At 39.0% G+C, this 14,660-nt stretch overlaps 1 protein-coding gene across 2 annotated transcripts in view; it reads left to right on the top strand.

Moving 5' to 3' along the window:
• CA10 (carbonic anhydrase 10) overlaps positions 1-14,660 on the top strand; it is a 187,967-nt gene that overhangs the window by 137,203 nt on the left and 36,104 nt on the right. For both annotated transcript variants that reach the window (XM_032128966.1, XM_032128967.1), the window contains exon 5: positions 11,476-11,661. In XM_032128966.1, coding sequence (XP_031984857.1) covers positions 11,476-11,661 — 186 coding nt within the window. The remainder of the gene's footprint in view (positions 1-11,475; positions 11,662-14,660) is intronic.

Below are 14,660 nucleotides of genomic sequence, written 5' to 3' on the forward strand. Positions count from 1 at the left end.
ACAGATGCTTTGAGTCCCCTAATGGATCCATATATATATATACAAACCCACAGTTTTAATACACAAGCTGCACTCACTCTTGAGGTGGAACTTGGAAACAGAAGAGTCTTTTTGATATTCTAACTGGCACATTTTAGGATGTTTTCCCCAACATGGATTTTCTTATAGTCTGAGGTGTACAAGAATTTTCTGTTGTTTCCATTTTACTTGTTTGGTTTTTTAACAGCTGTGCCATCATCACATGAACCTTCTGCCCAGAGAAATCCACAGCCACTCAGCTGTGTAAGGCAGACTGATTGAAGACACCCTGACACTCCTGAACATGTGCAGAGGTTTCATATACACAGAGAAAAGCAAATTCCAACAGTGATGAAAAACATTTCTGCAATTAGAGGCAACTTTTTTAAATGTTCCAATGTTGACCCATTGGATTGCATGGCTGTGGGGTTCCCACCCCATTTCCTCTGTGAGCCAGAATGTCATCTGGAAGGATTGGGCACTTTGGCCCAGTGTCCTCACTGCAAATGAATGTCAGCAATGGACAGATAATGGATTAGAGCTCCAGCAAAAACTTCCCTTATAAATTCAGCCCTTTGCCAAGTCTGTTGAGTCCCTACTTTCAAGACTCATAGCAAGCAATTCTGGACACTCTCTGTTTATTAAAAACAGAGTGCTAAAATCAATACAGCAATATCTTGTTGGAGAAAATTCAATTCATCAATAGGTTTGTTGTTTTAAAGATGATTAAAGACTTGTTTGTTAGGCATCATCTAGGCTTTAGTAATAGTTGGTATGAAAATAATAGGACATCAGCCACATTAGACTTACAAATCTTTCAATTACATCAGGGAGAGGACATTTTTCTCTAAGTAAAGGGCTGGAAGCCTTTCCTATCTTTACTTTAGCCTATATGAGTCACCAATTACATACCAAAACCTGGTACTGCTCACAGATTCCAGTGGCTCAGGGGCAGCGCAATCTGTGCATTTAAAACCATTAAAAATACCAAGTGTGCTGAAATTTTCATTGGACTCTTGGAATGAATATTTATTCTGATCTGCAGGTGTTAATTTCTGAAAGCTCCAGTTCAGCTTCTGCCTAAGCACTGTCTAATTAGCATGAATATAAGCACATTTAAAGTATTTTCCTCTTCTGCAGGCAAGAACAGCAAACCTGAGTGTGAGAAGGAACTCTAAAACTCATCTTCATCAGGGATAAAGAGAGGAAGGTTGTCTTTACACTGTCAGTAAGATGTTCAGCACCTCTCAACTCCTCAGCTTTAACTAATCCCAAATAGGACTGTGAGCACAAAAGTGCTTGTGCCGACACCCAGAGCTGGGGGAGATCTCCCTACACAGGCATTTGAGAGCATGCAGCCCCAGTTGGCCACAAAGAAGGAAAAAAGGTATAAAAAACAGGAGGGAAAGCAATTGCTGATAAATAGGATTGTGGATCCATAGCTGAATTTGGACTATTTTAAAAGAATCTTCCTGGGAAGATAATAGAGATGAACTTGCCAACAAGTTTCAAAAAGTGAAACATGCCTGAAACTCTTGGAATATAGGTGGTAAAATACTTCTTAAAAATGAACTTTTCCATGTGAAAAGCTGAGATTCTGTCTAGTCTAAATTGTATTCCTATTGAAAAAGCATTTTCATATGCTGATTCCTAGCTAACTTTATCCCATAACCCCTTCCTCTTTTCCATAGGGATTCTTTGCAGAGCCAGATAAATTTGTACTTTGTAAGCAAAGCAACCAAGAAAGCAGAGAGAAGTTGGTGGCAAATTGGCACAGTAGAAAAATTGATTTTCTAATAGCCTTTTTCAGAATAATTTCTCACCATTTCTTTAGTATTTGAGCTTATGGAAAAGTGTCTTTCACTCTGCATGGAATAAGGCATGTGTGGGAATGATGTAAGGGGACAAAGGTTCTTCTTGGTATCCACAGCCTTGGTTTTGGTTACTTGTAAAAATACTGATTTACACAACTGCGGCATACATGGAGCTGTACAGGAGATCAGAATGTGGAACAAAAGACTGGCTCTTCCCCCATAGCCATAAACACAGCAGGGAATGGAGAAAAAAACAACCAACTAAACAAAAAACCCCAAAGCAACCAATCATAAAAACAAAACAGGAAAGAATAAACACAAAATCTCTTGACCAAGTTAAGCAGAGGAGTGATCCTAAGTGAACCTGGAGCACAAATTCATGCTGTAACCCAAATTTCCTACTTTTCTTACATTGTGCATTGTCAGGGGGAAGAAATGAAGTTTTGGCAGAGAGGGAAGTGTCAGGAAAAGCAGATAGGTTCAGGATAGGGGTTGTTTGTTTGTTTTTCTTTTATTTCTACCTCTTCTGCAGACCTACTGTTTTCTCAACATAAAAAGTACACAGATGCTTTTGAGGCATACAAAATGAGAACAGTAAAACAGTCCTCTGTTCAACTGGAACAGTAATATTTGCAGCTGGAAAGGCTAATTTATTCACCTTCTTTAAAGAAGTAGAAAAAGCAAGCCAGGACAAAACAGCTCTCTTCTGCTCAAAAAAAAAAAAAAAAAATCCCAGTGAAATACGCTACTAGGCAGAATAACTCATGATTTTGCATGCCACAAAGGATTTGCTTTGACACATAATGAATTTTATTGAGGTCAAATTTCAAGTTATCTAAATACTAGTTTACCTCCAGAGATACAGGGCTCAGGAAATTATTTTGCAATAATTATGCATCTTTTCCTTGGCACTGATTTGAGAAGCAGTGAATACTGTGAATAACATTGCTCTCAAAAACTTGCTGAAAAAAGCTGATAAAACTTTTGTCTCTTTCATGACTAAAAAGCTGAGTTTATAAACTCTATGTTTCCACTATAATTTCAGTAAAGCATCACCATGCTTCTCTGGCTACGCCACAGCTCAGACACTGCAGTTTTCATTAGGATCAGTTCATGGGATGTCATGGCTGGAGTGGGCACAGGATCACAAAAACCAGCAGCAGTTCCTTCATTGTTTTAGAGAGTTTATGAAAACTTAATAGGCTTAGAAATTAGAACATCCTGGCAGCAAAGGAACTAGGGAAATAACTAACTACAAGTGGTGTTTTCTAGCTTTTGTAAAATTGAATCATTAGCCTTAATAATGGTGTATTTTGACTGTGGAGTAAAACAGATGAGCTTTGAGGGCACATCCTTTGCCCTGGGCAGGAAGCTCTGTGATTCTCAGGCACTTGGATCTGCTGCTCTGGGTGCACAACTGCAAGAAGGGCTTTTTATTATTCTTGACCTGTGTGTGAGGACATTTTTTTCCTCCTTTCTATTAACAAAGTTAGTAAAAAATAAAATATTCACTTCTGTAGATGTATATGTAGAGATACAGACATGTAAGGATATATAGCTGCAGGTAAATAAAGCAGTGAGTGCATTAATAACCTACACAACACTACAGTGTTAATTACTTAGCCTGAAAGATACTTCTCAAACTAATTTAGCACAGCCTTTTTGCTAATGCTATGCACAAATAGTAAAGCAGAAGATGCATCAACAGTTTAAAAGAGAATTTAAATCAATCAACTGGCTATATCTCATCCGCTCAGCAGGGAAGGATGTGTTAGGAATGAACGTACTAAAGAAAATGTAGAAGCGAAATCAAGACCTTAGAAAGTTGGAACACATTTATTAATATGCAGTTGAGCAAATGAGATTTAAGCATTGAATGTCTACATCTGTCTTGCTAGATGGTAAACATAAGGAAATTAAAACACTAATTTCAATATACATCCTATAAATTTCTGTCTGATCTGGATTCCGTTGGAAAACCTCTGGGTTTTCAAGCAAAGACCTCTCTGAAAGAAGAGCTCTGAAATCAGGCAGCTCCAAAGGTCAGTGCACGTCATTGTAACTCACTAAAAAGGAACTCAGGCCCTCTGGATTTTAACATATTCAATTTTATCTTTTGAACACACATAAAAAAATGGAAAGAGCAATTTTTCATTGATCTGTATTTCTCACAAATTTGTTGGCTTCTCTGTGATTTACAACCTTTTGAATATTTATGTAAGCCTTCAGATTTTGAAAAGGCAGCTCTTTTGACATCCCTTTAGCAGAGACAAAAATTATCCTTAGCACAATTTTTAATGCAGATTCTTCAAACAAAACCAAACTAAAATGTCTTTATAGATTGCAAGACTAAGTTAGGGTAATGAGTTCTCCAAACCCCAGTTATTCCTTTAAATACTTATTGGCTTAGCCTATTTCTAAACTAAGGTTAATAAACTAAGAGGAGCATGCAAATGTGATTTTTCCCTCCTTCATATAATGCTTGTGACTGTCACAGCACAGGATGAGAGCTGTCATCAGTGGTACAAAAGTGGCTGTGGACACACAGGATTGTGAACAGCTGAGTTCTGCAGTCAGTGAAAGTCTGTCTTAGAATGCCCCAAAGTATCTTTTTTAACTCACAATGGAATATTTTAGATTAAGGAGAGCACGATTTCACTGCAAAGCTGGTGTCAGCATACCCAGCAATTATTAATGCAAGACACCATAAATTTGGCTACATCTGCTTTAGGCTTCATAGTTACTAACAAGCAGAAATCACTGCATTAATGGAGCAGTGGAAACACAATGAAGCACTTCATTATCCCTAAAAGGCAGCATGTGGCACATGGACTCTGTGGGGTGTTACCAGTGTCCTTGGAGCAATTTCATTCCTTCACATCCGATGGCATATAATTATCACAAGACTAACCATGACCCGTGCAGGTCCTCTATTAAAATTATATTTTGTTACAGAATGGAGTATACATTATTGAAGCACATTATTTTGATCACTGAAGTTTGACATATTGTGCTCATTAGCCAGTAAGCCTGAATATTTAATTTATGAGGTTAACACCACATTTTTTACAGACCAGTTACTTACAGGAAGTAAACAGGCAAAACTGCAGAGGAGTGAATGGGAAAAGTTCCTACTGAAAATGGTGCTTTAAAAGCAGAAAAGTGTCTCATGCCATATGCTGGTAGATGACACATTACATTAGGCAGGTAAATGGGTTAATTGGGCTCATTAACATCATTTCCTTTTTAAAACTTTTCAACTGAGAAGATGAAAAGATTATGTTAATCTTTACACTTCTCTCTTACATTTTACATTTTTCACATGGACCTTTTTTAATCAAATATTGATTATGATGCCTGTTGTTCTTCAAAGCCCAGCAATTAGATTGCAGCTCCCTCCCAGTAAGTGGTGTTTTCTTATCTTTATTTCCCTTCTCTCCACATTTTTTTTTCATAAACACAATGTAAGGTCCATTGAATTCTTGCCAGAAAGGCCGCTCTGGATGTTTTTATCCGATGGCCAAGCAACCTGCAGAGCCTGAATCCCCCAAACCCTTCCTGAGCAGTGGAGCAGATCCCACAGTTCTGTCCCACAGCTGAATCCACCACTCCTGAATTAAAGCCACGGATTACAGCCGTGCCACATAAACCAGATGAGTTTTCCTTTTCTTCCTGGCTGTGGCAGTCCCTGTGGGATACAGGTAAAGGCTGTGTGGGATGGGTGGACGCTGCTCTCTGCTGGCAGCAAGGAAAGCATGCAGGAAACAGGAAATTTCCCCTAAAACTACCTTCAAAACCAAAGCATTTCCACAATTTCTTTCCATAATGTTGCATACAGTGATTAAGCATAAAGGCAGAGGAAAGGTATTGGATAAAATAACTCTTCAAATGTACAAATATTCATTAAAAACACCTAAATAAAACTGGATCTTCTGTAGAAAATCATTGCTTAAATACAATTTTGAAAGTTCTTTTTTGTACATATATCTCCATACCCCCAGAAAATACCTCAGGACAAGGATAAAGATCTCAAAAGTTTGGAAAATCGATAGAATAACTGTCTCCTATTTGAATATGGCAATCTCCTCTTTAAGAGAAGACTTCGCAACACCCTTTAAAGAACTATTAAATAACTTAGAATAACAACTCTATAAAACCACTTTATTTTCCAGCTTGGGTCCCCTCTTAACAGCAGCCAGAGGAATCAACACCATAAAACTACTCCTAAAACTGACTGGATGCCATAAGCACAATATTAAGAGAATGCATGTTCTCATGTAGCCACTGCTGTGAAAGAAAGGAATGTAATCCTGCTGCAGAGAGCAAAGCAGGCTGCCCTGGCAGGTTACCTTTGAAATTCTGGTTAGGTGCAGTGCTTCCTCACTGTCCCTAAAGTCAGATTTCAGATCACAGACCTGAAGTCTATGTAAACTCTGCTTTCAAGCCCTGAAGCAGCCTCTTCTTTGCACAGGGGAGGTGAAGGTACTTGCTACAGTCCAGTCAATTTAAATCAGGGAGGACAAAACTTTGTATCACAGGATGTGGTCAAGATACTGTGAACAACCATCAAAACAACCCCATTAAATGAAAGGAACTTGCTTGAGGGACTCAGAAAAACATGATTTAGTTTATCACTACACATAGAAACTCAAGTTTAGATGACATTAGCCAGAGAGTGAAATTTTCCATAGGACAATTCTTCCTAGCTGTCAGGAAGAAAATGAACCCACCTGGCAAAGATGTTGACATTCCCCAGTGAGACAAAAAAACAACTGCACACTTATTTTTGCATTTTTTCACTTTGAGATCTGTAGATGGGGGATGCTACAACCAATTTAATATTAGTGTTAATGCTTTAGTGCTACATGGAGCACCTGTCCCTCCATGGAGCTGCTCACAGAGAGTTGAGCAGAAATGCAGTGGTACGTCTCAGGTTCCTTGGGATCCCCGTGGCACTGCTGCCATTATTGAGGGGCAGAAAGCAACAGTAAATGGCAAAGAGGTTCAGGTGCTGCTCACAGAGGAGGAGAGCCCACCACTTCTACCCCTCCCAGAGCCTGCAGAGCTGCTTTCCTATTCTGCTGGAACACTGGACTCCAGGAGGAAAGGATGGAAAGGCCAGGCAGCAAATGATCAAAAACTGATTATTGCAGCACATAAAACCAGGGCACTACAATTCCTTCAAAACACAGCTCAAACCTTGGTGATTTGTTTCCCTCCAAGGCACTAGGCCTTCTTTGGACTGTATCTGTTTTCATCCTGAAGAAAGGAACATCAAATATTGCAGATAAGATCCAAGGACACCAGAGCAGGCAGCCATACACAATTGATTTTCCTGCTCCCTTACATTCAGTGCTGCTCCACTGGCAGGTACTGATACAAGTTTAAAAATGTTCTTGGAACTAATCTTCAGCCCACTTTTAACTAGAATAAATCCAAAATGTACTATTCACTATTTGAAAAGGCCCCAGGAAGCGGAGGGCCTGTGCTACCTCTTGAAGGTGAGCGTGAACTGCAGATGTAGCATGGAATTGAAAGGCAAAGCATCCATCCCCTTTCCTCTTGCATTCCCTGCTCACATTTCTAGCATGGCTTCACTCTGAAACAGGCTTTCTTTTCTCCTACTTGGAGTTTTGAAGGCTATTTTAACAGAGGCTGTAATGTAGAGACGTAGGCCGCAAAGAAAGCTCTGAAAAATACTAAGTTCAGGACTAATTCAGGAAGAAAAGATGAAGGGAAGAAGATACACAGTTAGCTGGGACAAAACAAAAATGTTTCCACAGATGCTGGTTAAAGAACACCATTGGGGAAAAAAAAATTGTTTCTGGACTGTTTTGTATGTGGCTTTTTTTGCTTGGTTTGGGGGGGTTGCTATTTTTTTTATTATTGTAGGTTTTTTCCTAATGGTCATAAGGTCTGTAGCACTTCAAGATAAATGTGCATCAGGGAGATTGTGTTTCTTTGGTGTGCGTTTTTACTGACTTTGCTTATGTTCCACCTTTCAAAGAGCAGAATTGGGACTTTTTTTGTGGTCACAGAGCCAACTTACACAGAGGTACCACAGGAGTATTCAGATCTTACTGAGAAATGAAGTATGGAATATATCAGCAGCCTATGCCTGTGTGGATGTCTTGCATCAAGATAAAGATAGAGAAAAATGCTGCTGGGGAATTATGTGCACAAAGCCCTGTGAAGTAAGAATTAAAAGTAATGAGATTAAATAGAAAATAACTACATCAGGAATATGTTATATTTTATGTTAATAAATTAGGTAAAGCCTACCAAAGTTGAAGTGTTCCATATTGAGATTGAAGCCCATGAGAGTGCTCTCTTCTACTTGGGGATTTTGCCACAGGTAATATTACCTGTTTGGAAATGTTTCTAAATCTGTGAGGAAAATGGGGTCAACTGAGAATGTGGTCTGATCATTAACTTGGACGATTTTGAACTTCTCTGTTTTCTCAGACCAGTTTTATGGATGATTTAATATGTTTTCTTTACTGCAGTCTCATTTCTAGCACATAAGATAAATGTGAATATTGATCTTTCTTAAAAAGAGGAGGTCAATATTTAGTGCTTATTTCTTCCCCAGGTTTGTTTGCTGAGTTTTCATCTTTGTGTAACTTTCAAGTCAAACACACAGAGAACAAAGCAGAGCAAGAAGCAGCACAAAGGCCACCATGCTGAAGCACCTGAGATCCATCTGACAAATTAAGGAAATAGTTATGTAGATCTTAACAGGTCTTTTATATGAGCCTTTTAAACTACCCTATAATATTTTATCCAGTCCACATCTGAAAAATAAACACTCTGCTTTCTGGAGTGGCAGAGACTGTAGACTGTACCAGGATAAGGCACCATCTTTCCCATAAGGTGCCCGTTGTCCATACTGTTTCTTTTGTAGGGGAATGTACAAAATGCAGAAAATACTTCCTTGTTAACTTTTGCACCTGCAACCTTTTGTAAGGCCACATGCAAGTCTGCTTTCCCCAAAACCAACTTAGTTTGATGTTATAAACTGAGTCACCATCACTTTAAAGGCTCAGTACTATAAACATGGAAAATCCTTCTGTAATCGTAGTGAACAAGATCAGAACCTCATTTTACTGCAGCAGCAGTTAAAACTGCACATAGGGAAAAGAAATTATTTGCTCTGCGAAAGGCATTTGTGGGTGTTGTGCTTGCAAACAGAGGGTGAACACATTTAAGTGTTTCTGTATCCTAACTGCAAATGGTTATATTTGAAGTGTACACCTGTAAAGGTGGTAAGATTTTGTGGTTGTGTATAAACCAGACAATATCCTGAACTGCAAGAAAGAAATTCACATTGTGTTGTGATGGTCCTTCCTGTAATCAAGCACAGCCAACTATAGAGCCTGGGCAAGTCACAGAGTCTCCTCACAAAAAAAAGTTCCTCGGTATGTCAGCCTTTTCATTCAGCTGTAATCTCGGTACATGGAAAATATAAGACCCTACTTCAGAAATGGGCATGTCCTGATGATGCAGTTTGGTGCTGAATCTCAAGTGGTCTCTGCAGGTCCTCTTTCTTTGGGCACACACACCAGTAAAACCAGTGCTTCCCATAAACCTAAGAAGGCACATAAAAGGGCAAGGCCTTGCATTTTTCATATTGAAGATCTTGGATTTTGTCCTGCCTGGTGCCCAGTCTGTGCCCATGCAGGAGAATTTTACAGTCTCACTTCTAGTGTTCACCCCTCCCCTCAGGTCAGAAATGAGGCACCTCAGATGCTTCACTGCTTTCCTAGTATTCCCCATCTACAGGTATGCAGGGAAATTCTGGTTCCAGAAAGTCAATACTGTGTCATTATGAGCACTGCATTTTTATGAAGGGGGAAATAAGAAAGACAAATGTTACTCCTGGTCATGAATTTGCCTCTTATCATTTCCCCTCTCTGGTCTGTGGAAAATGAATTCATATTAGAGGTTATTTGGGTCACTTTTACTTCGAGAGAGAAAATAATGGTAACCTCATTTGAGATTTATGCCAATTTAAGTAAGAAAATGGATTCTGAGTATTTCACATAGCTGCTAAATTTAACTGAGGGTTCAGTGAAGCATGAGCTTCCAAATGTGAGTAAGAGGCTGTAACCATTTTCCCGTTTGTTTTTAAACTACATTTGTTACTTATGATTGGCAATTTTGTGTCATTTATATGCAGTGTACTCAAACTGAGTTCAATAAACTGACCTTCTTCCACCTATTAAGCTAAACTTGGTATTTAATTATTATGCATGCAAAGTCAAGTAGAAGAAGTAAGGGTCATTTATAAATGAAATCATTGTGGTTTATTTGCAGTGAACAAGAATATCTGTCTTTATGACTTTTCATAAGAAATTTATTACTACTTACTTTGAATTGGAATAAACATAAAAAAAAAAGAGAACATCTATATCAGTGTGAAGAACCACAACAATCAAAAGCTGTTTAATCTCCTCCATTTAGTTCTAGTGCACAGTCTGTTCAGTGTAACTTTTTGTTACACTGTTGTTGTTATGCACAACATACTGTGCAAGAAAACAGGTCATTTAAGCTCCGTAATTAGTATTATAGATAAAATGACACTGCTGCAATGTTAATTATCATAGTACTGATGTAGTATAGGATATAATACATAACAGTCATGTCTTTAATTTTAAATTGAAATGCAACAAAGCATATTATTGCTACACTTCTACTTCTTGCATTAAGTGAATGTTATTCAAGTGTACATTTGTATCCATACAGAATGTTTTAAAATAAATCATAATTCTAACTCAAACTGATATATTTGACTTTCTAATGGCATAAATTAAAGAACTTCTTGATTGAAAAACTTTTTCTAAGACAGTGGAAATCATGACAGAATTATATTCCATATGAAAAATTTCCAAAATCATTTTCTTTTTCATTACAGCAGCTGTAAATCACTTTGCAAATGAAGCACAACATTCAGCCTTTTTAAAAATAAAGATGAATCTCAAGGAGCTGTTTGATGTGTAGTAGGAACTAGATATATATAATCAAATCAGAATTAATTCTGCACTTCTCTGGCTAAAAGATCTGGCAATTGTACACATAAAATATTCATAACAAAACAAAGAGACATGCATGGGCAGACAGTGAAAGTTTTTACCTGCAGCTCCAGGAGGAGTAGAGTTCCCTATTAATGAATAATTGCATCTCTGCTTTTTGCAACACCTTTACTTTTGAGTAACTTTGTTACAAATATTAAAAGAAGGGGGAAAAAATTAAACTTCAGATTTGTTCGAGTGTACTTTAATAATTTATGTCAGCTGAAATGTTCCCATTTCCAGTGCAGAAATTTTGAAATGAAGCCATTATTCAGACCTGGCATGAAAAGTACTCTAAAAACCTACTTAATTAGAAGTGCAACAATCCTATCCACCACATCAGCCCACGGCTAAAATGTGTACATAGGGTTTTAGCAAAATATTTGAATACACAGTATAAGGTTCAAAGCAGAAATTGAAGTGTGACCTGAGGTTGGTTATTTCATCTCACAACCCCAAGATGCATCACTGCATTTGAGTGAAGGTGTGCAAAGAGCAAAATCTCCAGTTTCTAAGATTTGCAAGTTATTTTGAAAAAGTCCTTTTTTTTTTCTCCCCTCCACTCCGTTTAGGTCAGTGGGACAATGTACAACACAGGGAGACACGTGTCCCTGCGGTTAGACAAGGAGCACCTGGTGAACATCTCTGGGGGCCCAATGACCTACAGTCACCGCCTGGAGGAGATCCGGCTACACTTCGGCAGCGAGGACAGCCAGGGATCAGAGCACCTCCTCAATGGCCAGGCCTTCTCTGGGGAGGTATGTCACGCTGGGGGGAGGTACCACTAGCAATTACCCACCTCTTATTTCTGCCTGAAGGTATTTGCAAGTTAATCTATAAAAATGGTTTCCCCGTAGCCATTCTGAAAATCAGGGAATTGCTTTTTATTTTTTCTTAGCCAAGCACTGCAAATTTTGTAACTCATATCTGCAAATGACACTGCTGTGTTTATTGTATATAGAGACACCCTCTATTCTCATCTGTGCTAGTTACAAAGTAATCAGGTCTCTTTGGATGGGGTCTTTATGGCTCTTGTAAAGGCAAATATGAGATTAACCACAAAGCAATGCTGGAAGTGCTTCAAATTCCCATAGAAGTGCTACGTTTGCTTCTCACTGGTGTGTAACACTTTACCTTGAGTACCATTCTGCCTTTGATTCATGCAAAAATAAGATGATACTTGATTCTGGAAATGACTCCATGGAACTCTGCTAAAGAAATAATGTTATCTGCCTGTGTAGTCCCTGGCAGAATACTCATGTTGTATGTTAAATACATATCTATAACTGTCCCAGGAAATACCATCATTTCATGATCCTGATACCTATTCCAGAATGGCCCATTATTCTTGCTGGAAAAATATTTTAGTGTCTTAGATGGAGCACTTTTACAAGATGTACTGTAAAGTTTGCAGAGTTTCTGGGACAAACAAAGTGGGATCTTTCCATTTTCCTCACATAGGGACATTTTCACATAAAAGAGATGTGTGAAGTTGGCAGTACCCCATCTTCCTTCAGCTTGGGCTGTGAACTACCCAGCATCCAACTCCACAGCTCAAAATAATGCTTCACAATAACTCTGTGTTACTGTAGGGATTATATTTAAAGCCACTCTGTTACCATTCCTTCAGAATACCAAAAAAGAACAGCTTTTTCATTGTAAAGCACTTACTTTCTCAGAGAGGGGTAATCAAATGAACATCTGTATTATGCATCGCAGACTGGTGATGAGTCAGTAATGTGTGGCATTTTCTTTGGCACTGAGCAACAGCAGTTATTTAAGAGTGAGAAATTAATTGTGGAGTTGTCAAATGATGGTGTTATAATTGATGGTAATCACTGGCTTTGTTTTATAAGGTACATGTAGCCATTGGCAGCTTTTTTGTGAAATTTCTAATGTCTTACACAACTGATTTTGGTTGCCTTTGTTAAATTCTGTAAGTGAACTCATCGTGTATTGCTCCTTTAAGGGCTGGAAGTAAAGGATTCTGTAGTAAACAAGGTCTTTGCTTTGCTGTTCAGACTTTAACAAGACCAGTAGTCAAACAAAAAAAATGTTGACTGAGCATGAAAGCAAAAATCTGCTTGAAACATACCATGGCACTTGTGATGTATGACCACCATTTCAGATGCTTTTAAAAGAGTGTAGTGGGTTCAGTTCAAACAGAACAGGGCAGAAACACCAATTTAGTGTAATGGTTTGGTCCAAAATACTCATTACTTATTTACCTTCTGTGAGATATGAATTAGGGGAAAGCAAAGCAGGCACAAAACTTAAAAGAATATAAAGAAGTTTATTAACAGACCTAAAAGGAAGGAAAAAATAATCAGACTAAACCTTCAGACCACTTCTCCTCCCCCGACCTTACTCCCTTCTCTCACTGACAATGCAAAAAGACAACCCTTGAAATTTCCAGTCAGTTTACCACTTCTATAGTAACCTTTCTCAGTTCACTTAGGGAGAGGAGTCTCTCTTGCTCATGCTATGGAGACATCTCCACAAGAAGTTCTCTCATGGCTTCAGTGTCACAGTGAGACAGCTCCCTGGGTTGGTTCTCTGCTCGCATGTGAGAGTCCCTTCCCCCGACTTACAGCTTTTCCCACAACTGTTTTCGAGGGTCCAGTCTTGAGCTACTGGGGTACCATTTTAAGGATGAGCTGTTCAGAAACAAAAGTTCTCTTCACCCATCTCTGGGAGCATCTTCATCTCTAGGAATAGAGGCCTTCCTCCTTCCCTGGGAGAAAATGGGTCCTCATCATCTTCATCTCTAGGACTATCTCTGGGAGCATCTCTAGGAACTGAGGTCTTCTCCTTCCGATTTGGAGCAAAAGGGTCCTCATCACTTCCATCTCTCCCTGTTCAAACTTCTCATTAAATTACAGCTGCTTCAGCATTTGCTTATTCCAGCACAGGTGCTTTTGCTCACAAGTACAAGTTAAATGCTCCACCCCCCATGCTGTCGTGATATTACAACGGGTACTCTGATATATCATAGTCCATCACCACCATAGCTTTACAACAGAATTTCAGCTTTAAGCATCTCCTCTTCCTCCTCCCTCAGGTTTTCAGCTCTTCTTTCTTTACTTAATGTCTGCAAGCTTCATCTGTTCTGGAGGAAACTTACAGCACTAAAAGGGTTAATCTTACCCAGACGCGCAACTGGAGTTTGCTTTTGCTGTTGCTCACGTGATCTTTGCCAGACATCAGGGCAGCTTCAGCTGAATCTTTGGCCACACTGGATGGGGGGGTGTGGAGCTGGGCCACGCCGTCTGCATGTAACAGGGATGTGGGGGGCTGCGGGTGGAACAGGGCCCATCGGCTCCAGGACTGAGGCCCACATGGGCCGGGCCCAGTTACCTGTCCCAAAGCTGGAAGCAGGAGAGGGCTTCCCAGGGTTTGTCCATTCTTAAGTGTGAACCACAGAGGTGGTCAAAATTTTTAAGTGGCTTAAAAAATTGTCAATATTCAAACTAGCCAGTTGATAGGTTCTGTCAGGTCATGGAGGAAGCTGTAAGCACCTCTTTGCAAGAAAATCACTTCCGGAGCTATGCTAACCTATGACAAAGAGCTTTTAAGTTTTTAATGCATCAGTCCTAGATTATTACAATGTAAAAATGTAGAACATTGTTTGGCAATACTTATTGTTATTAGCTAGGCTCTTCTAGTTTTAAAAATAGGAGTTCTGAAGTACTATTAATATTTGGTGTTTTCTAACAGAGACCTCAAGTTTTTCTTAATAAAAGCAGAAAACTGAGCT

The sequence above is a fragment of the Corvus moneduloides genome, chromosome 19 (genome assembly GCF_009650955.1).
Source record: "Corvus moneduloides isolate bCorMon1 chromosome 19, bCorMon1.pri, whole genome shotgun sequence".
Lineage (NCBI taxonomy): Eukaryota > Metazoa > Chordata > Aves > Passeriformes > Corvidae > Corvus > Corvus moneduloides.